The 15451-nt window shown below is 44.4% G+C and overlaps 1 protein-coding gene across 8 annotated transcripts in view; it reads right to left on the reverse strand.

The window, feature by feature from the left end:
- The window catches only part of HEATR4 (HEAT repeat containing 4), a 48172-nt gene that overhangs the window by 27538 nt on the left and 5183 nt on the right, over window positions 1-15451 (reverse strand). For 4 of the 8 annotated variants that reach the window (XR_009496016.1, XM_024997217.2, XM_024997219.2 and 1 more), the window contains 5 exons: window positions 11866-12930; window positions 10703-10893; window positions 9317-9457; window positions 5100-5303; window positions 3165-3308 (listed from right to left, as the gene is read on the reverse strand). Coding sequence is in view for 7 of the 8 variants with exons in the window: in XM_024997217.2 (XP_024852985.1) it covers window positions 3165-3308; window positions 5100-5303; window positions 9317-9457; window positions 10703-10893; window positions 11866-12818 (1633 nt within the window). In the remaining variant the exon portion in view is untranslated. Of the gene's footprint in view, window positions 1-3164; window positions 3309-5099; window positions 5304-9316; window positions 9458-10702; window positions 10894-11865; window positions 12931-15451 lie in introns of those variants that run through there. The other 4 variants (XM_024997224.2, XM_024997220.2, XM_024997221.2 and 1 more) reach the window with 1 other exon arrangement.

Raw genomic sequence — 15451 nt, forward strand, 5'->3', positions numbered from 1 at the left:
GTGCTTCGTATTCATTATCTCATTTAGTCTTCTAACCCTCACTGAAGCAGGCAAGGCAGGTATTACTGTGGAGCTCACCTGAAACGTGTTTTTCAGGAATCCTTTTAGGTTTAACTAAATAGCCTCACCGGAGAAGGCAATGCACCCCACTCCAGTACTCTTGCCTGGAGAATCTCAGGGACGGGGGAGCCTGGTGGGCTTCCGTCAATAGGGTCGCACAGAGTCGGACACGACTGAAGCGACTTAGCAGAGCAACAAACAGCCTCACAACTCTATCATAGGCCATACATGCCACTAGTCTTCAGAAGGAAATGGGACGGGAACATAGTTTGCCCACAGGGAAGCATCAGGTGTTCCTTTTGGCAAGAGTTCTTGAGAATGGTTTGTCTAGCACTCTGGGGACAGCTCAGGAGCATAGAATCGACTCCAGGCATAAGTCTTATGTTCCACCAGAGTTATTATCTCTTTTATATAACAACTCCATAGATGTAATTCCAGGGTCCTCAAAGGTCCTGCCTTGATAAGTCACAGCATTCCTGGGAGCCTGGAGGATGGTATCTCCTTCAGGCATGTATGTTTAACGTGTAGTTCTTGCCAGTACAAATGTCATTTAGCAGTCAGGGTTCATTTTCATCATAAGCTATGCGGCCTGTGAAGATAATTTCTGTCCTTACCAGGTTATCGGGGCAACAGGTAGGCATTTAACTAAAGCTCATTTCTCAAGTAGAAGGGGAAAGTGTTGTGTTAACTTTTTGTCCACAACTATCCTCCCATTTTTAGTATGAAGTTCAGAGAGGATAAGTGACTTCCCAAGATGCGGCAGAGCAAGACGTATAGCTAAGATTTTATATAAAATTTCTCACTTGTCCTTTTTACCACTACTGTAAGCCACTATGCCATATGTTTAGAAAGGGCAAGATGAAATATGTGCCTGTGAGGGGATCAGATGGAAGTCAATTGAGTATTTCAAGAAATAATGAGTAAGATGATATTCTTTGGGAAGATGTGGGGAGGAAACAAGACAAATCAAAATCTCAACACCCAGGAAAGGGATCACATGAAAGGGAAAGACAAAGGTGTTCTTTGTATGTGGAGATCTGGAGATAAGGTAATATCTCTTCCCACCTATGGAAGGTTTTCTCTATGCCAGGCACTAATATATATCACCCCACTTAATACTCAAGAAAATAAGCAGTTAAAAAATGTGTATGTGTGGAAGCATGGGCTTCCCAGGGGCTACAGTGGTAAAGAATCCTCTTGCCAGTATGGGAGATGCAGGTTCAATCCCTGGGTCAGGAAGATCCCCTGGAGTAGGAAGTGGCAACCCACTCCAGTATTCTTGCCTGGAGAATCCCTTACTGCTATGTTGAAAAAATTAAATTAAAAATTTAAATTAAAAAAATTAAATTAAAATTACTGCTATGTTGAAACATGAGTATATTATGGACAGAGGACCCTGGTGGGCTACAGTCCACAGGGTCGCAAAGAGTCGAATGTGACTGAGCACGTGTGTGGAAGTGTATAGCAGGGGGGTGGGGCAAGGGACGACTCCCTGGAGGAGGTGACATCTTAGCTGAAAGTTGAGGGGCATGTATAGAAGTTGATCAGGTCAAGAGAGAGATAAAATTTCCTAGCAGGGGGAGCAACAGATTTGAAAAGCTGGCGTTTAAATGCTCATACCTGGAACTCAGTAGACTGGAAATAAGTGAAAAGAAACCTTAAAAACTTGACAATTTTGTAGAGATAAAATTAGTCCCCACCTCTAAGAAGTTCCTTGCCTGGTAGAGATAGCAGAAAAGTAAACAGACAATTATGACAGAATGATAAATATAAGGACAGAATAATATTAGGATGCTACCAGCAGCAGAGAAGGAAAAAATGTCAGCCCAGGGTATACACAAAAGGTGGTATCTGAGAGGGCACTTGGGGGTTAGTAAGAGTCAGTGGGTTTTATGTCTTTTTAATAGCATTTTATAGTTTCTGTCATCTGAGTCCTGTGTCTTGTTAAACCAGCTCCTCGGTAGATTATAGTTCTAGCTCTTGTAGATGGGAAATGTTCCTTTTTTAACTGTTTATCGCTAGCAAAGAAAAATGCTATTGACATTTCTTTTTCAAAAGGTTATACAGCCATTGGGGAAAATGGCCAAGTTTTTAATTCATTTTACAAAACTAGTAAAAACTAGTTAACAAAACTTAACAAAAATAGTGTAAATAAACACAAAATTACCAATTTCATTTACAAATATATTAAAACATTTTAAAATAAGAACAAATCAAATCCAGTGGAGTAATAAGAGAATGATCCATTAGGATTTATTCTAAGATTTTAACACTAGAATTCGTTATAACCACAAATTAAAGGAGAAAAAACTAGAAAATGGCTGGTAAAATTCAACACTCATTTTTGTAATAAATAGAAAAACCTACATATATGTTGTCATGTGTTTGTAAAAGCACAGAAAGTTGTAGAATGCCAAACTAAACATTGTATACCCTGGAAATGGCATGGGGTGGGACTGGAGCTGGGAGGTGGGTTGGAAGGAACCTCTTTTTAAACTCCTCTGTGTTGACTGATAATGACACTTTGTATTTCTTTTGTAATAAAAATAAATGTTTATGAAAGCAGAATCCATAGAATCTATTCGTCAATTAGTTGTGGGGAGAGGAAGGACTTTTGTCCAGGTTGACTCCCAGGGTTCTGACTCAAACTGGCTGGGTTATGGGGCTGCTGGTTGCTATGTGGGATGTGAGGAGGGGTCTGATGGCAAGAGTGATGAGTTTAGTTTGGGACATGTTGAGTTTGAGACTGTAAAGAAGGACTAAATTGCAGTCGGGAGAAAAGTGTGTGCATACACATACATATATACATATTCTCTTTGGTTATTATGAATGGGATCTCTCAAGGCAGAACAATGTGAACTTGCTTGTGAACTACTAAGCATCCAAGGGTGATGAAATTAGTGCAAAAAAGCACTAGATCAAAAGTCAGGCATTTTAAACTCATCTCTGTTGCTGAGAAGTTGTGTATATTCAGGCCAGTCTCTGGGTCTTTGTTTCCATTTTGTGATATAATCTCAGATAAGCTCCAAGGTCCCCGCCAGTTCAAAACTTCTATGGTTCTATGGATTGCTTATATTCTCGAGCAGTCCCGCTGTGGCTCTTACCGGAGTCCCCTTGACTGATGGCAGCACGGGGCCGTTCTAAAGCAGCTGTGGCACAAGTGACGATGGCTTGGATCCGGACGTCATCGTGGATGTCCACCAAGCTCTGCAGCAGGCCCTCAATGGTCTTATGGTGCCACTCGATGACTACACCACAGGAGGAGAATTAGAAGAGGACCACTTAGGGTTAGATATTGTGTTACAGACAGGTGACAAGAAGGCCCCTTCCCCTAGGACAATCCAAGCACAACAGCGCAGAAGCATAAAGGGCCCCACAGATGCCACCCTGAGGAAGTTATTTCTTTGATGCTCCCTGAGTCTTCTTAAGGGAGTGTTAGTCACTCAGTCGTGCCTGACTCTTTGTGACCCCATGGACTGCAGCCCACCAGACTCCTCTGTCCATGAGACTTTCCAGGCAAGGATACTGGAGTGGGTTGCCATTTCCTTCTCCAGGGCATCTTCCCAACCCAGGGATCGAACCCAGGTCTCCTGCACTGTAGGCAGATTCTTTACCAACTGAGCTGAATCTTCTTAGGTATTAATAACTCTCAAACAAAACTCCTCCCAATCCCAACCTGTATTCTATCTTTTTTGTTTGTTTAAATAATTTCTTTCTTTCTTTTTTTTTTTCCCTCACTGCATGGCTTATGGAATCTTAATTCCCTGACCAGGGACCGAACCTGGGTCCACAGCAGTGAAAGCCTGAGTCTGAACCACTAGACCACCAGGGAATTCCCATAAATAACTCTTCATTGTTATCATCTGGAAAATGGAACAATAAGACAGTGATCAAGGGTACTTTGCCCTCTTTATAGGGGCTTCCCAGGTGATGCTAGTGGTAAAGAATCTGCCTGTCAATGCAGGAGGCACAAGAGACACGCGGGTTTGATCCCTGGGTGGGGAAGGTCCCGGAGGCTAGCCTGGCAACCCACTCCAGTACTCCTGCTTGGAAAATTCCATGGATAGAGGAGCCTGGTGGGCTAGAGTTCATGGGGTCACAAAGAGACATGACCAAACACAGCATGTGAAAGTGAAAGTCACTGAGTCGTGTCCAACCCTTTGCCACCCCATGGACTATACAGTCCATGGAATTCTCCAGGCCAGAATACTGGGCTGGGTAGCCTTTCCCTTCTCCAGAGGACCTCCCCAACCCAGGGATCAAACCCAGGTGTCCTGCATTGCGGGGAGATTCTTTACGAGCTGAGCCACAAGCAGAGCTACACTTTTTATAGGCGTGAGCTTTTGTTTCAGTGCTCCCATCACCTGTAGGTGCTCCCTACTGGTAGTTTTTACTCAGAATCTCTTTTTCAACCTTTTTGTTTATCTGAACCAGTTTACGTGATGGATCACCTCTTCTTTCCTGTACTAACTAAACTAGTTTTTCACGTTCTGAAAGCCAGCAGCCCTTGAGTCCTCAAATCTTGCAGTGTTCGACAGTCCTTGTTGGGCCCTTCCTTTGCTCCAGGCACATTATTCTGGGATCTGTGAAGGCAAAGTAAATGTGTGCTAATTCCAAATTTACAAATGAATTTTGGAGAGCCAACTGCAGTTTCTTTTGATCACTGCTTTTCCATTGCTTGGGCAGCATATTTACCCTTTTTTTCATGCATCATGTATTGAGTGTGACATTTCAGGGGTCAGTAAGACAGGGTCTCTGCCTGTGAAGAGTTCTCTGGGTAGTGAGTTTCCACAAATTACTGGTGTAGAACCTGCCCATGTGAAAAGCATCCAGATAAATGCAACTGCCATTGTATGAAAAGCTCTTACCTAGTCTAGCCTTGATGAGGCAACCAGATTTTTATTATATCATAAGAGACGGATGGATTTTCAAAGATTGAGAAATACTTGGCCAAGGTGAGAACTTCTTCCTTCAAAAATCACTGCTATGTCAGGACAATCAGCCCCACCCCCCCGCCCCTGCACCCCTCCTTCACTCACTTAGAGCCCAGGCCATCTTCCATTCCTGCAGCATCCTTCGCAGGACCACCAGTTCCCAAGACACATTCTCCTTCAGTGACTCTGCTTGCTTCTTCAGTTTCCTGGTCTTCACAGACATGTCCTTCTCACCCACCTTCAGCAGCAGATCCTTGGCCGGTGTGGGCAAAGCTGTCCAGCGCATGGCTCCTTTCACAGGCTTGCAAGCTGTGCAGGGCGACAGTATGAGGTATTATGCCCATTGCTCTGGGCCTGAGTTCCCAGCCAGCATCACATGCCTATTCCTAGCTAGCACCAATGCAAAACAAAACAGTCAAGAGCCAGCTTTCCTGTGATTATGTAGAAAACTGGGTACAAGTCCCATTGGGAGTCATGACAGGTGGTGACTACAGACATGATAAAGCCATGATGATGGGTGGAGAAATGTAGGGAAGAAAAGATAAGGTACATACAAACCTTTATATATGTTTAAGAAATCTTTAGGAACATAAATATATTTATATGTAATAAGATTTGCTCATAAAACTCAATATTTGATATATTGTCATTAAAAGTAGGATATAATTGGCCATTAATTCCTAATGTCTTGTTTCCTTTTTAGTGTTCCTAATTTGGGAGGAGGAGTGGGATAATAAGCTACTAAGGGTTTACAAGCAAACACCCTCTTCCAACACCACAAGAGATGACGCTACACATGAACATCACCAGATGGTCAATACTGAAATCATATTGATTACATTCTTTACAGCCAAAGATGGAAAAGCTCTATACAGTCAGTAAAAACAAGACTGGGAGCTGACTGTGGCTCAGATCATGAACTCTTTATTGCAAAATTCAAGAACTGAAGAAAGTAGGGAGACCATTAGACCATTCAGGTACGACCTAAATCAAATCCCTTATGATTATACAGTGGAAGTGCCAAATAGATTCAAGAGATTAGATCTGATAGAGTGCCTGAGGAACTATGGACAGAGGTTTGTAACACTGTACAGGAGGCAGTGATCAAGACCATACCCAAGAAAAAGAAATGTAAAAAAGCAAAATGGTTGTCTGAGGAGGGCTTACAAATAGCTGAGAAAAGAAGAGAAGCTAAAGGCAAAGGAGAAAAGGAAAGATATACCCATTTGAATGCAGAATTCCAAAGAATAGCAAGGAGAGCTAAGAAAGCGTTCCTCACTGATCAGTGCAAAGAAATAGAGGAAAACAATAGAATGGGAAAGACTAGAGATCCCTTCAAGAAAATAAGAGATACCAAGGGAAAATTTCATGCAAAGATGGGCACAATAAAGGTATGGACCCAACAGAAGCAGAAGATATTAAGAAGAGGTGGCAAGAATACACAAAGAACTATACAAAAAAGATCTTCATGACCCAGATAAACATGATGATGTGATCACTCACTTAGAACCAGACATTCTGGAATGGGAAGTCAAGTGGGCCTTAGGAAGCATCATTACGAACAAAGCTAGTGGAGGTGATGGAATTCCAGTTGAGCTATTTCAAATTCTAAAATATGATGCTGTGAAAGTGCTGCACTCAACATGCCAGCAAATTTGGAAAACTCAGCAGTGGCCACAGGACTGGAAAAGGCATTTTCATTCCAATCCCAAAGAAAAGCAATGTCAAAGAATGTTCAAACTACTGCACAATTGCACCCATCTCACACGCTAGCAAAGTAATGCTCAAAATTCTTCAAGTGAGGCTTCAACAGTACAAGAATCAAGAACTTCCAGATGTTCAAGCTGGTCTCAGAAAAGGCAGAGGAACCAGAGATCAAATTGCCAACATCTGCTGGATCATCAAAAAAGCAAGAGAGTTCCAGAAAAACATCTATTTCTGCTTTATTGACTACGCCAAAGCCTTTGACTGTGTGGATCCAACAAACTGTGGAAAATTCTTCAAGAGATGGGAATACCAGACCACCTGACCTGCCTCCTGAGAAATCTGTACACAGGTCAAGAAGGAACAGTTAAAACTGGACATGGAACAACAGACTGGTTCCAAATTGGGAAAAGAGTACATCAAGGCTGTATACTATCACCCTGCTTATTTAACTTCTATGCAGAGTACATCTGGAGAAGGCAATGGCACCCCACTCTAGTACTTTGCCTGGAAAATCCCATGGATGCAGGAGCCTGGTAAGCTGAAGTCCATGGGGTCGCTAAGAGTCGGACACGACTGAGTGACTTCACTTTCACTTTTCACTTTCATGCATTGGTGAAGGAAATGGCAACCCACTCCAGTGTTCTTGCCTGGAGAATCCCAGGGACGGGGGAGCCTGGTGGCTGCCGTCTATGGGGTCACACAGAGTTGGACATGACTGAACTGACTTAGCAGCAGCAGCAGCAGCAGCAGAGTACATCATGTGAAATGGCGGGCTGGATGAAGCACAAGCTGGAACCGAGATTTCTGGGAAAAATATCAATAACCTCAGGTATGCTGATGACACCACCCTTATGGCAGAAAGCAAATAAGCTCTAAAGAGTCTCTTGATGAAAGTGAAAGAGGAGAGTAAAAAGTTGGCTTAAAACTCAACATTCAGAAAACTAAGATCATAGCATCATGGCAAACAGATGGGGAAACAATAGAAACTGTGAGAGACTATTTTCTTAGGCTCCAAAATCACTGCAGATGGTGACTGCAGGCCATTAAATTAAAAGATGCTTGCTCCTTGGAAAAAAAGCTATGACCAACCTAGACACTATATTAAAAAGCAGAGACATTATTTTGCTGACCAAGGTCCATCTAGTCAAAGCTACATTTTCCAATAGTCATGTATGGATGTGAGAGTTGGACTACAAAGAAAGCTGAGCGCTGAAGAATTGATGCTTTTGAACTGTGGTGTTGAAGACTCTTGAGAGTCCCTTGGACTGCAAGGGGATCAAAGCAGTCAGTCCTAAAGGAAAGTAGTCAATCCCAAAGGAAATTAGTCCTGAATATTCACTGGAAGGAGTGAAGCTGAAGCTGAAACTTCGGTACTTTGAGTACTTGATGTGAAGGGCTGACTCATTAGAAAAGACCCTGATGCTGGGAAAGACTGAAGGCAGGAAGAGAAGGGGACGACAGAGGATGAGATGGTTGGATGGCATCACTGACTCGATGCATATGAGTTTGAGCAAGATCTGGGAGTTGGTGATGGACAGGGAAGCCTGGTGTGCTGCAGTCCATGGGGTTGCAAAGAGTCAGACACGACTGAACTGACTGAACTGAGGGGTTTACAAGTGCCTTGCTGTATAATTGATTAGTGTCTCAGTTTTTTGTTGTTGTTGTTGCTTTTTTGGCCATGCCTGGCAGCATGTAGGATCATGGGTCTCCAAACTTGGATGGAACCTGGCCCCCTGCAATAGAAGCGTGGAGTCTTAACCACTGGACCACCAAGAAAGTCCCTAGTGTCTCAGTTTTAATGAGGCAGCTGTAGCCCTGGAAGGTGACTTGCCAAGATCCAATCCAAGGCTTTGCTACATGCTTTCATCACCACTTTATCATGGTAGCCCTCAACAAGAAGGAGGGTGTATGTGTGAGTTTGGTGGAAACTGCCTACACCTGCCATCATTAGCACCTTGTCTACTCTCGTGGCTGTTTCCTGTAGAGCCAAGCAACACGAGAGACAGGTTAGGGGCTGGTGGGAAAAAGAATGGGTCACTACTACTGCTAGTCCCTGCATACAGGGGGCCCATCTGAAGAGACACTGCCAAGAAGAGAGTCATGGGCAATGGAGATATAGTCTCTTGGAGGATGGGCACTTTTGTTTCAGAAGTTGATTTCTTGATTAACTCCTTTCCCTCTTCCTCACCTAACATACAGAATGAAGAATGATATACTCATGAAATAGAAATTTAAAACACCAGTTGACCCTAGGGCCTGAAGCAGGTATGGGCCTGAGAATGGAGTGGGAGGGTAGAGCGCTACATCAGAAGTTTAATGGACTTCCTTTGAACTATTAGGCCAGATCTGTCTTGTTAGTGATCACTGGCCCTAAACTGCTTGGTTATACTTACGTTCTTGGTTGACCGCTTGGTTATACTTAATTTCAGCTGTTTGGGCCACAGAGGCTTTTCCTTGTTATAGTTAATATCTTATAATCTTATGAGATGATTCTTAGTTAGTTGGGAGGGACTCCCCTAGATGCTGATGGTGTCCCCACCTGCAGGAAAGGGACCTTAAAGAAACAGGCCCACTTCCATCTTTACTCCCATTATCAGTACCAGCTTCCTGCTTACTTGATTCAGGAACTGGCTGAGAAGTCCACCTTTCTGGGGTTTCAGGGAAGACCTTATATAACTGCTTGATGTATCCATTGAGATTTTCCAGGAGAATTTGGTCTCTCTTTGCACCAATCTGGTGGACGATCTGAACTTCATCTGTGAACAGATAAAGAAATAATGAGTCCTTAGAACCCCCTCCTCCTCTCTTCCTGGGTTTTTGGTCACCAGGATCAGACCGAATTTCCTTTTATTTCCCCCCAAAAATTCCATTTAAAAAACCAAATCAAATACAAAATGATCTAATTTCATATGAAGTTTTAAAATGCTAAATAAAAATTATTGCATATTGATATGTACATGGATGGCAAACTATAAATAAAGCAAGGTAGTGGGTATGCCTGGTTAATGGGGACGATGGAGAAAGGATTCAGCAAGAAGCACACAGGAGACCCAGTTTCCTTTTGCCCTACTCTAGCCTCTGGTACTCACGGCTACTGTGCTCCAGGGACATCCCTTGGAAGGTGACTGTTGCTTGGAAGTATGAGCTGGTGGCCTCAAAATGGCCCAGAAACCAAGTCAGAACCTAACTTACAGGTATTGTCCCCTATGAAAAGCTAGACACTAATGAAGATTTCCCTAATTCATCTCTCAGCAGTCATAAATACCTTCGTCCGAATAATTTTGTTAAATACTTTAAGAAGACTTTCAGTTGAAAGCAGTTTAGGAACAAGATGGGGGTAGGGAAGAAGAAACAACTTGGAGCATGTGGGCCTAGACTGTGTATCCCGGAAGCCCAGGCATCTAAAAGCTAGTGGGACAGATGGGGAAGCTGGTGGGCACTGCGTGAGAAGCACTATATAGTTCCCATCTCTTTGAAGAGCATTTTAGTTGATATTGTTTTACAAATAAGGTACATGAGGCTCACAGGGATTATAATTTGCTGAAGGTTAGGAGGAGGGGGCTAAGCCAGGATTTAAACTCAGATCTCCAAAGTCTAGGATTTTTCTTTGAACACAGCACCTCAGTGGGGGAATAATCTCAGTGAGAGAAGGGATAAGGGTGTGCAGAGAAGAGGTAGGTTGTTCCCAAAGCCACATCTTGCTTGCTCTGCCATCCTACCCTCCACTACCTTCTCAGTAAGCATGAGGGGAAGAAGAAGAAGCATAAGAGATGGGGAAGAAGTCCCGTCCCCATTGGATACCTACTCCCTATCCCCACCGTCCATCCCCCTACCCCCTGCCCAAAACCTTCCCATGTTAGTTAACCAGGAGATGTTCCCATGAACACCTGGTTCATCCAGGGCCTCTCATCCACATCCATGACGCCTCCAGCTCCCTGCTACCTTCCACCTCCCTGCTCCATGTCCCCTCAGCCCCGACTACAGGACCCCAGCTCCATTACCGAAATAAATCTCCTGTTCAAAGGTGTTGTCTGTGGAGTAAGCAAACTTTCCAGCTCGGGGATTCACCTGTCGAACGTGGCTCTGGCTTGGGGGCTTGTAGAGGCTCCCCTTTTCATCTATTTCCTCAGCCGTCTTATTCATGCCAGGCATGGTTTCAGCTATCTGCACTTGCGGCAAGTAATTTGGCAGTCTTGGAAGGATTGAGAGGGGGAGAAAGGGAGGACAGGTAGCTTTAAAATCGGTGCCCTTAGAGGGTGCCTGGACTTGGGGAAGGGAGCCCACCTCCTCCATGACCTCACTTTATCTCTCATGTGTGGTTGTTCAGTGGACAGACTGTAAGCTCTTTAAAGGATAGGTCCCAGCTGTCTCATTTACGTTGTATTCCCAGCACTTCGCAGAGTGCCTGGAAAGTAGTGGGAATGCAATGTGTATTTGTGCAATAAATGAAGGAATAAATATTGCCACTTATTTTTTTTTTTTTTTGGCCACTTATTTTTTAGCTCACTTCTAGGAATCAGGGCTGTTACAGCTCCAGTCTTCCTTCTAGTTATAAATGAAAAGGAAGCCACGTGAGAAATGCATAGCAATCCTCCTCTTCTCTCAGCTTGTTTAGTTCTCCATCCTGCTGCCAGTCAGTTTTTGAGTGAGTGACACACTGGCTCCTTATTCAGAGTAAGGTGGGACCAAACCTCAGAACCACGAGGTCTCTGCCTTCCTCACTCTCACCACGGACACATTTCTAGGAGCCCCTGGTTAGTACCTAGAACAGCAGAATGGCTCTGCTGGGAAAGGCTAAGAATTCCTTCCTTTAAAGGCAGTGGTACTCAACTGGGAGCAGTTTGTCCTTCAGAGGGACATGTGTCAACATCTGGGGACATCTTTGGTCGTCACAGGGAGAGAGTGCTACTGGCTTCCAGTAGGATGCTGCCAAACATCCTACAGTGCACAGGGCCGCCGCCCCCAACACAGAATTATCCAACCCGGGATACCAAGAGGGCCGAGGTTGAGAAATCTTACTTTGTGGAAGTCTTAGTAGATTGGTGGTGGAAAACACAAGAGATTAATGGGAGAGTTCTGCAATGCGGGATGCGAGCCCACCTGGGAGTCCTTGAAGGGGAACCAGGGATTCTCAAAGGCATGCCCGAGGCCCTGGCTAGCCTACCGATAATAGACGGGAAGCAGCAGCTCTGGCTTCTTTTCCTCCTGGGTGGGCAGGACGACACTTCGACCCTCAAATTCTGCCGTCTCTTCTTCCTCCAGCTGTTTCAAGAGGTCCAGGTCACTGGAGGAAGTGAGCTCGTCGCGGATATGGCTCCAGTCGTACTGGTGGCGCAAGAAGCTCTGCCACTTACTGGTGGACACCCCTGGCCTTGGAGGACGCTTGTTCTGGATCCATCGGGCAGTGCGCTTGTTCAGCTTTTCCAGCACCACGGCCTCCCAGGCTCTGGCCTCCTTCTCAGGAGGCGGAAGCCAGGTTTCCCTCTCCTCCAGGTTCACTTCTGGAGCAAGTGACAGGTCCAGCATGTCCAGCTCCCCACTTGGATGAAGACTGAGGGGGCTAGATGCCTCCTGGCCTGCACTAGCTGGCTTTGACTTCTTCAGTTTTGTAAGATTGGCATAGCTTTCCGTCTTCACAGCCTGGGAGGTGACCTTTGTTGGGGGACCTGGAGAATCCGAGACCTTGAGGCAGATGGGCTTCTTCTCAGGCCGGGCCTTCCTGACCTGGCGAGGCTGAATGATGCCACTGGCGTCGTAGAGATGGTCAAAGCTGTACTGGCTGTAAGGGACGCTGGGCAGCCCTCGCTGCCACACCACCTCCTGAGAAAACGTCAGGTTTGCACTGGCCTTGTTCAGGTATTTGTTCTTGAGGTGTGCACAGTGCTGTGGGCTGAAGTGGAAGACTGGAGGCACACCGGAAACAGAGGCACATTCCTTTTTGTTTCTTGGTTTTACATTGGAGAAAATCATGCCCCATCCCAGCCGTGGGAGGAGTGACTGAGGGAAACGGTGTGGAAGAATGGTCTTTCCCTTTTCCGTTCTAGTCATTGTTTCCCAGCAAATGCCTCCTTCCAGGCTGTCTGGTCCAGAAGAGGGCCTGGGGGCATGACCAGGCATCTGTTAAGGGGACGGGAGGAACTGATAAGAGCTCTAGGTCAGTAGAAGTTGGTGGCCCATAGCAGTCAGTAAGAAAAGACTTGGAGAAGAGATGAGGGAGCAGGGAGAAGCCCTGTGAGTTAGAAAGACAAAAGAAAGAGTTGCTGCAACAATCAAAATATTCCTTGTGTCAGGCCTTTGCTTCTGGTTCTCACATTTGTCCCAAAGCTCAGCCCCTCATCTCCTGAGAGATTATTGCCTTTTAACAGTATCTCATGCTTCCAGTTTTCCCCCAAACGTGGCTTTATCCCTGTTCAAAAAACTTACAGTGCAAAGTTCAGACAACATAGCCTGGCATTCAGGGCTCTCCTTGAGTATGACCTGTTTATGACCTTGTCCTGACATAACCTCTCCTCCTGACTCTTTAGCTCTTCTCTGAGTGTCCATCACAAGTCCGTCACAGAAGGATACATCCTTCTGTGTCCTGTACATGAAATTCTGTCCATTCTTCCAGGACAGCTCAGTTCCTGCCTACTCTGTAATTCTTTGTTGACCTATCCAGGCCTCCATGTCACACAAATTTACAAACCTCACCTAGTCCATTTCAGTTATTTTAACTTTTACCCTGTGACACCTTGTGCCATTAAGTATTTGACTCCTTAACAGCACCATAAGGACAGTATCTCCAGTCTGCTCTTTCAGTATCACCCAGTACTTTTCCATATTGCTACACTGTCTTCACTGTTAAAATGTTTTACAGCTGCAGAATGTTTTATCAAGGAGATAAATCACCTTAGCTCTTGACTATTGGGCAAGCTGTTTCTGGGTTTTAGCTAGCAAGGAAAATTCTATAGAGGACAAATGCCTGATGCTCGTGCTTTTTTTTTTTTTTAAAGAAATGTTCCTTCTGAAGCACTTCCTTAGCCTAATAACGATAATTGATAGCTATAGAGTACTTTGCTAAGAGCTTTACACCAGGTTGATATTATGGTCTTTATTGCTTGTGGGAAGAAGCTGAGGCTCAGAGGGGTTGGTAAATTACTTCAGATCACACTGGCCATAAATAGAAGAGTCAGACTTTACAGTCAGCTAACAGATCCAACCTCAGAGCACTTAACTCTGTGCCACACTGGCTTTGGCCCATGCTCAACTCCACTCCCCACCATGGCACTGTGTTGGCCTTGCCATTTTCAGGGGCAGGTAGGGCCTCCCCACCCAACATGTAATCATGAAAGTGAGATCATTTTCCTGTCATGCTGAGTGCCAACTCCTGCCTTTCCTGCCCTGTGCACAGGGTACCCTTTAGCCTAGATCTGACTCCTCTCTCTTCCCTTCACAACACCCAGAAATAGTACCTGCTGTTTTTAGGGCTTGATTTATCCCACTGTCTTTGTATTAAATCTGACCTTTTGGTGAGTTTCTTTTTGTGAAGGGCTAGCTTTGACATAGTTGTCACTAGGTCAGAATTAATAACCTAACTTAAACTAAGTCACACATGATTAATGTGATGTCCCTCCCTGAGTGTTTGAGCATAAGATTAAATTTAGTTGCTTCATCTCTTCACAATCACAAAGGCCACATAGCCACAGGGCACTGAGTATTTTTTAAAGTCAGATTAAAAAAAAATTAGGGCAAGGCTAAAGCGTGTTCACAAGGCGGTATTTTTCTTTGCACAGTGTCTGTTCTGCCTGGTGGAAAATGAACTGCTTAGATGAAAACAGTATTAGTGCACTCCTGCCTTTTGTACTGCCTAATACAACATCTCATCATTCTTAACCTATCAATGTGTTTGTATCTTGCTTCTAAGTCAGGGGGCATTTTGAGCCCAAACACTTGCAAAACCGAATGAGGACTGGTTTTGCCCCAATATGGAATGATTTGGGGTGTCCCCAGATATAAGCCCTTTAGCCTGTGACATATACAATCTTTGGTCACAATGTTATCATCCCAGAAAGAACACGATATTATCATTATCAGTTATTATAAATTCTCAAGGAATAGTTACCATCATCTAAGATGATGGCTTGTTGAAAAAGAAGGAAACACATGTGGACATGTCTTTGTAAAGGAATTGGGACAGGACAAAATGTTCTAAGATTTGGTCAAAAGAGGTTTGTCAGGCAGATTCTGCAACTCCCAGCCAGGTTACTCGTGGCAAATGATTTAATAACCCTGGTTTGCCTTGTTGTTCAGTCGCTCAGTCATGTCCTCCTTTTTGGGACCCCATGGACTGCAGCACGCCAGGCCTCTCTGTCCTTTACCATCTCCCAGAGCTTGCTCAAACTCATGTCCATTGAGTCAGTGATGCCATCCAACTATCTCGTCTTCTAAGGTTTGCCTGAGTTTACCAATCTGAAAATAGAGTCTGACACCTGTTCTAATTTAGTGTTGATATGAAGGTAAAAATTAGGGGAACATGTATGAAAGTTCTTTGCAAGCTGCAAAGTATTACGTAACTGAGAGAAACTGTTATTATTGATTTAGAACATAGAGTACTATCCTTTAGAAGGCAAGTCTCTGGGACCCCACAGTTAGATGCACTGGGCATTAAAGGAAAAGTTTAGGAATACTAGGGCTCTAGGTAGTTAAGAGGGGGAAAAAAGACCTACAAATGGAGTTTGGAAGCTCCATATTATCCAAACTTAAATGTTACC

The sequence above is a fragment of the Bos taurus genome, chromosome 10 (genome assembly GCF_002263795.3).
Source record: "Bos taurus isolate L1 Dominette 01449 registration number 42190680 breed Hereford chromosome 10, ARS-UCD2.0, whole genome shotgun sequence".
Lineage (NCBI taxonomy): Eukaryota > Metazoa > Chordata > Mammalia > Artiodactyla > Bovidae > Bos > Bos taurus.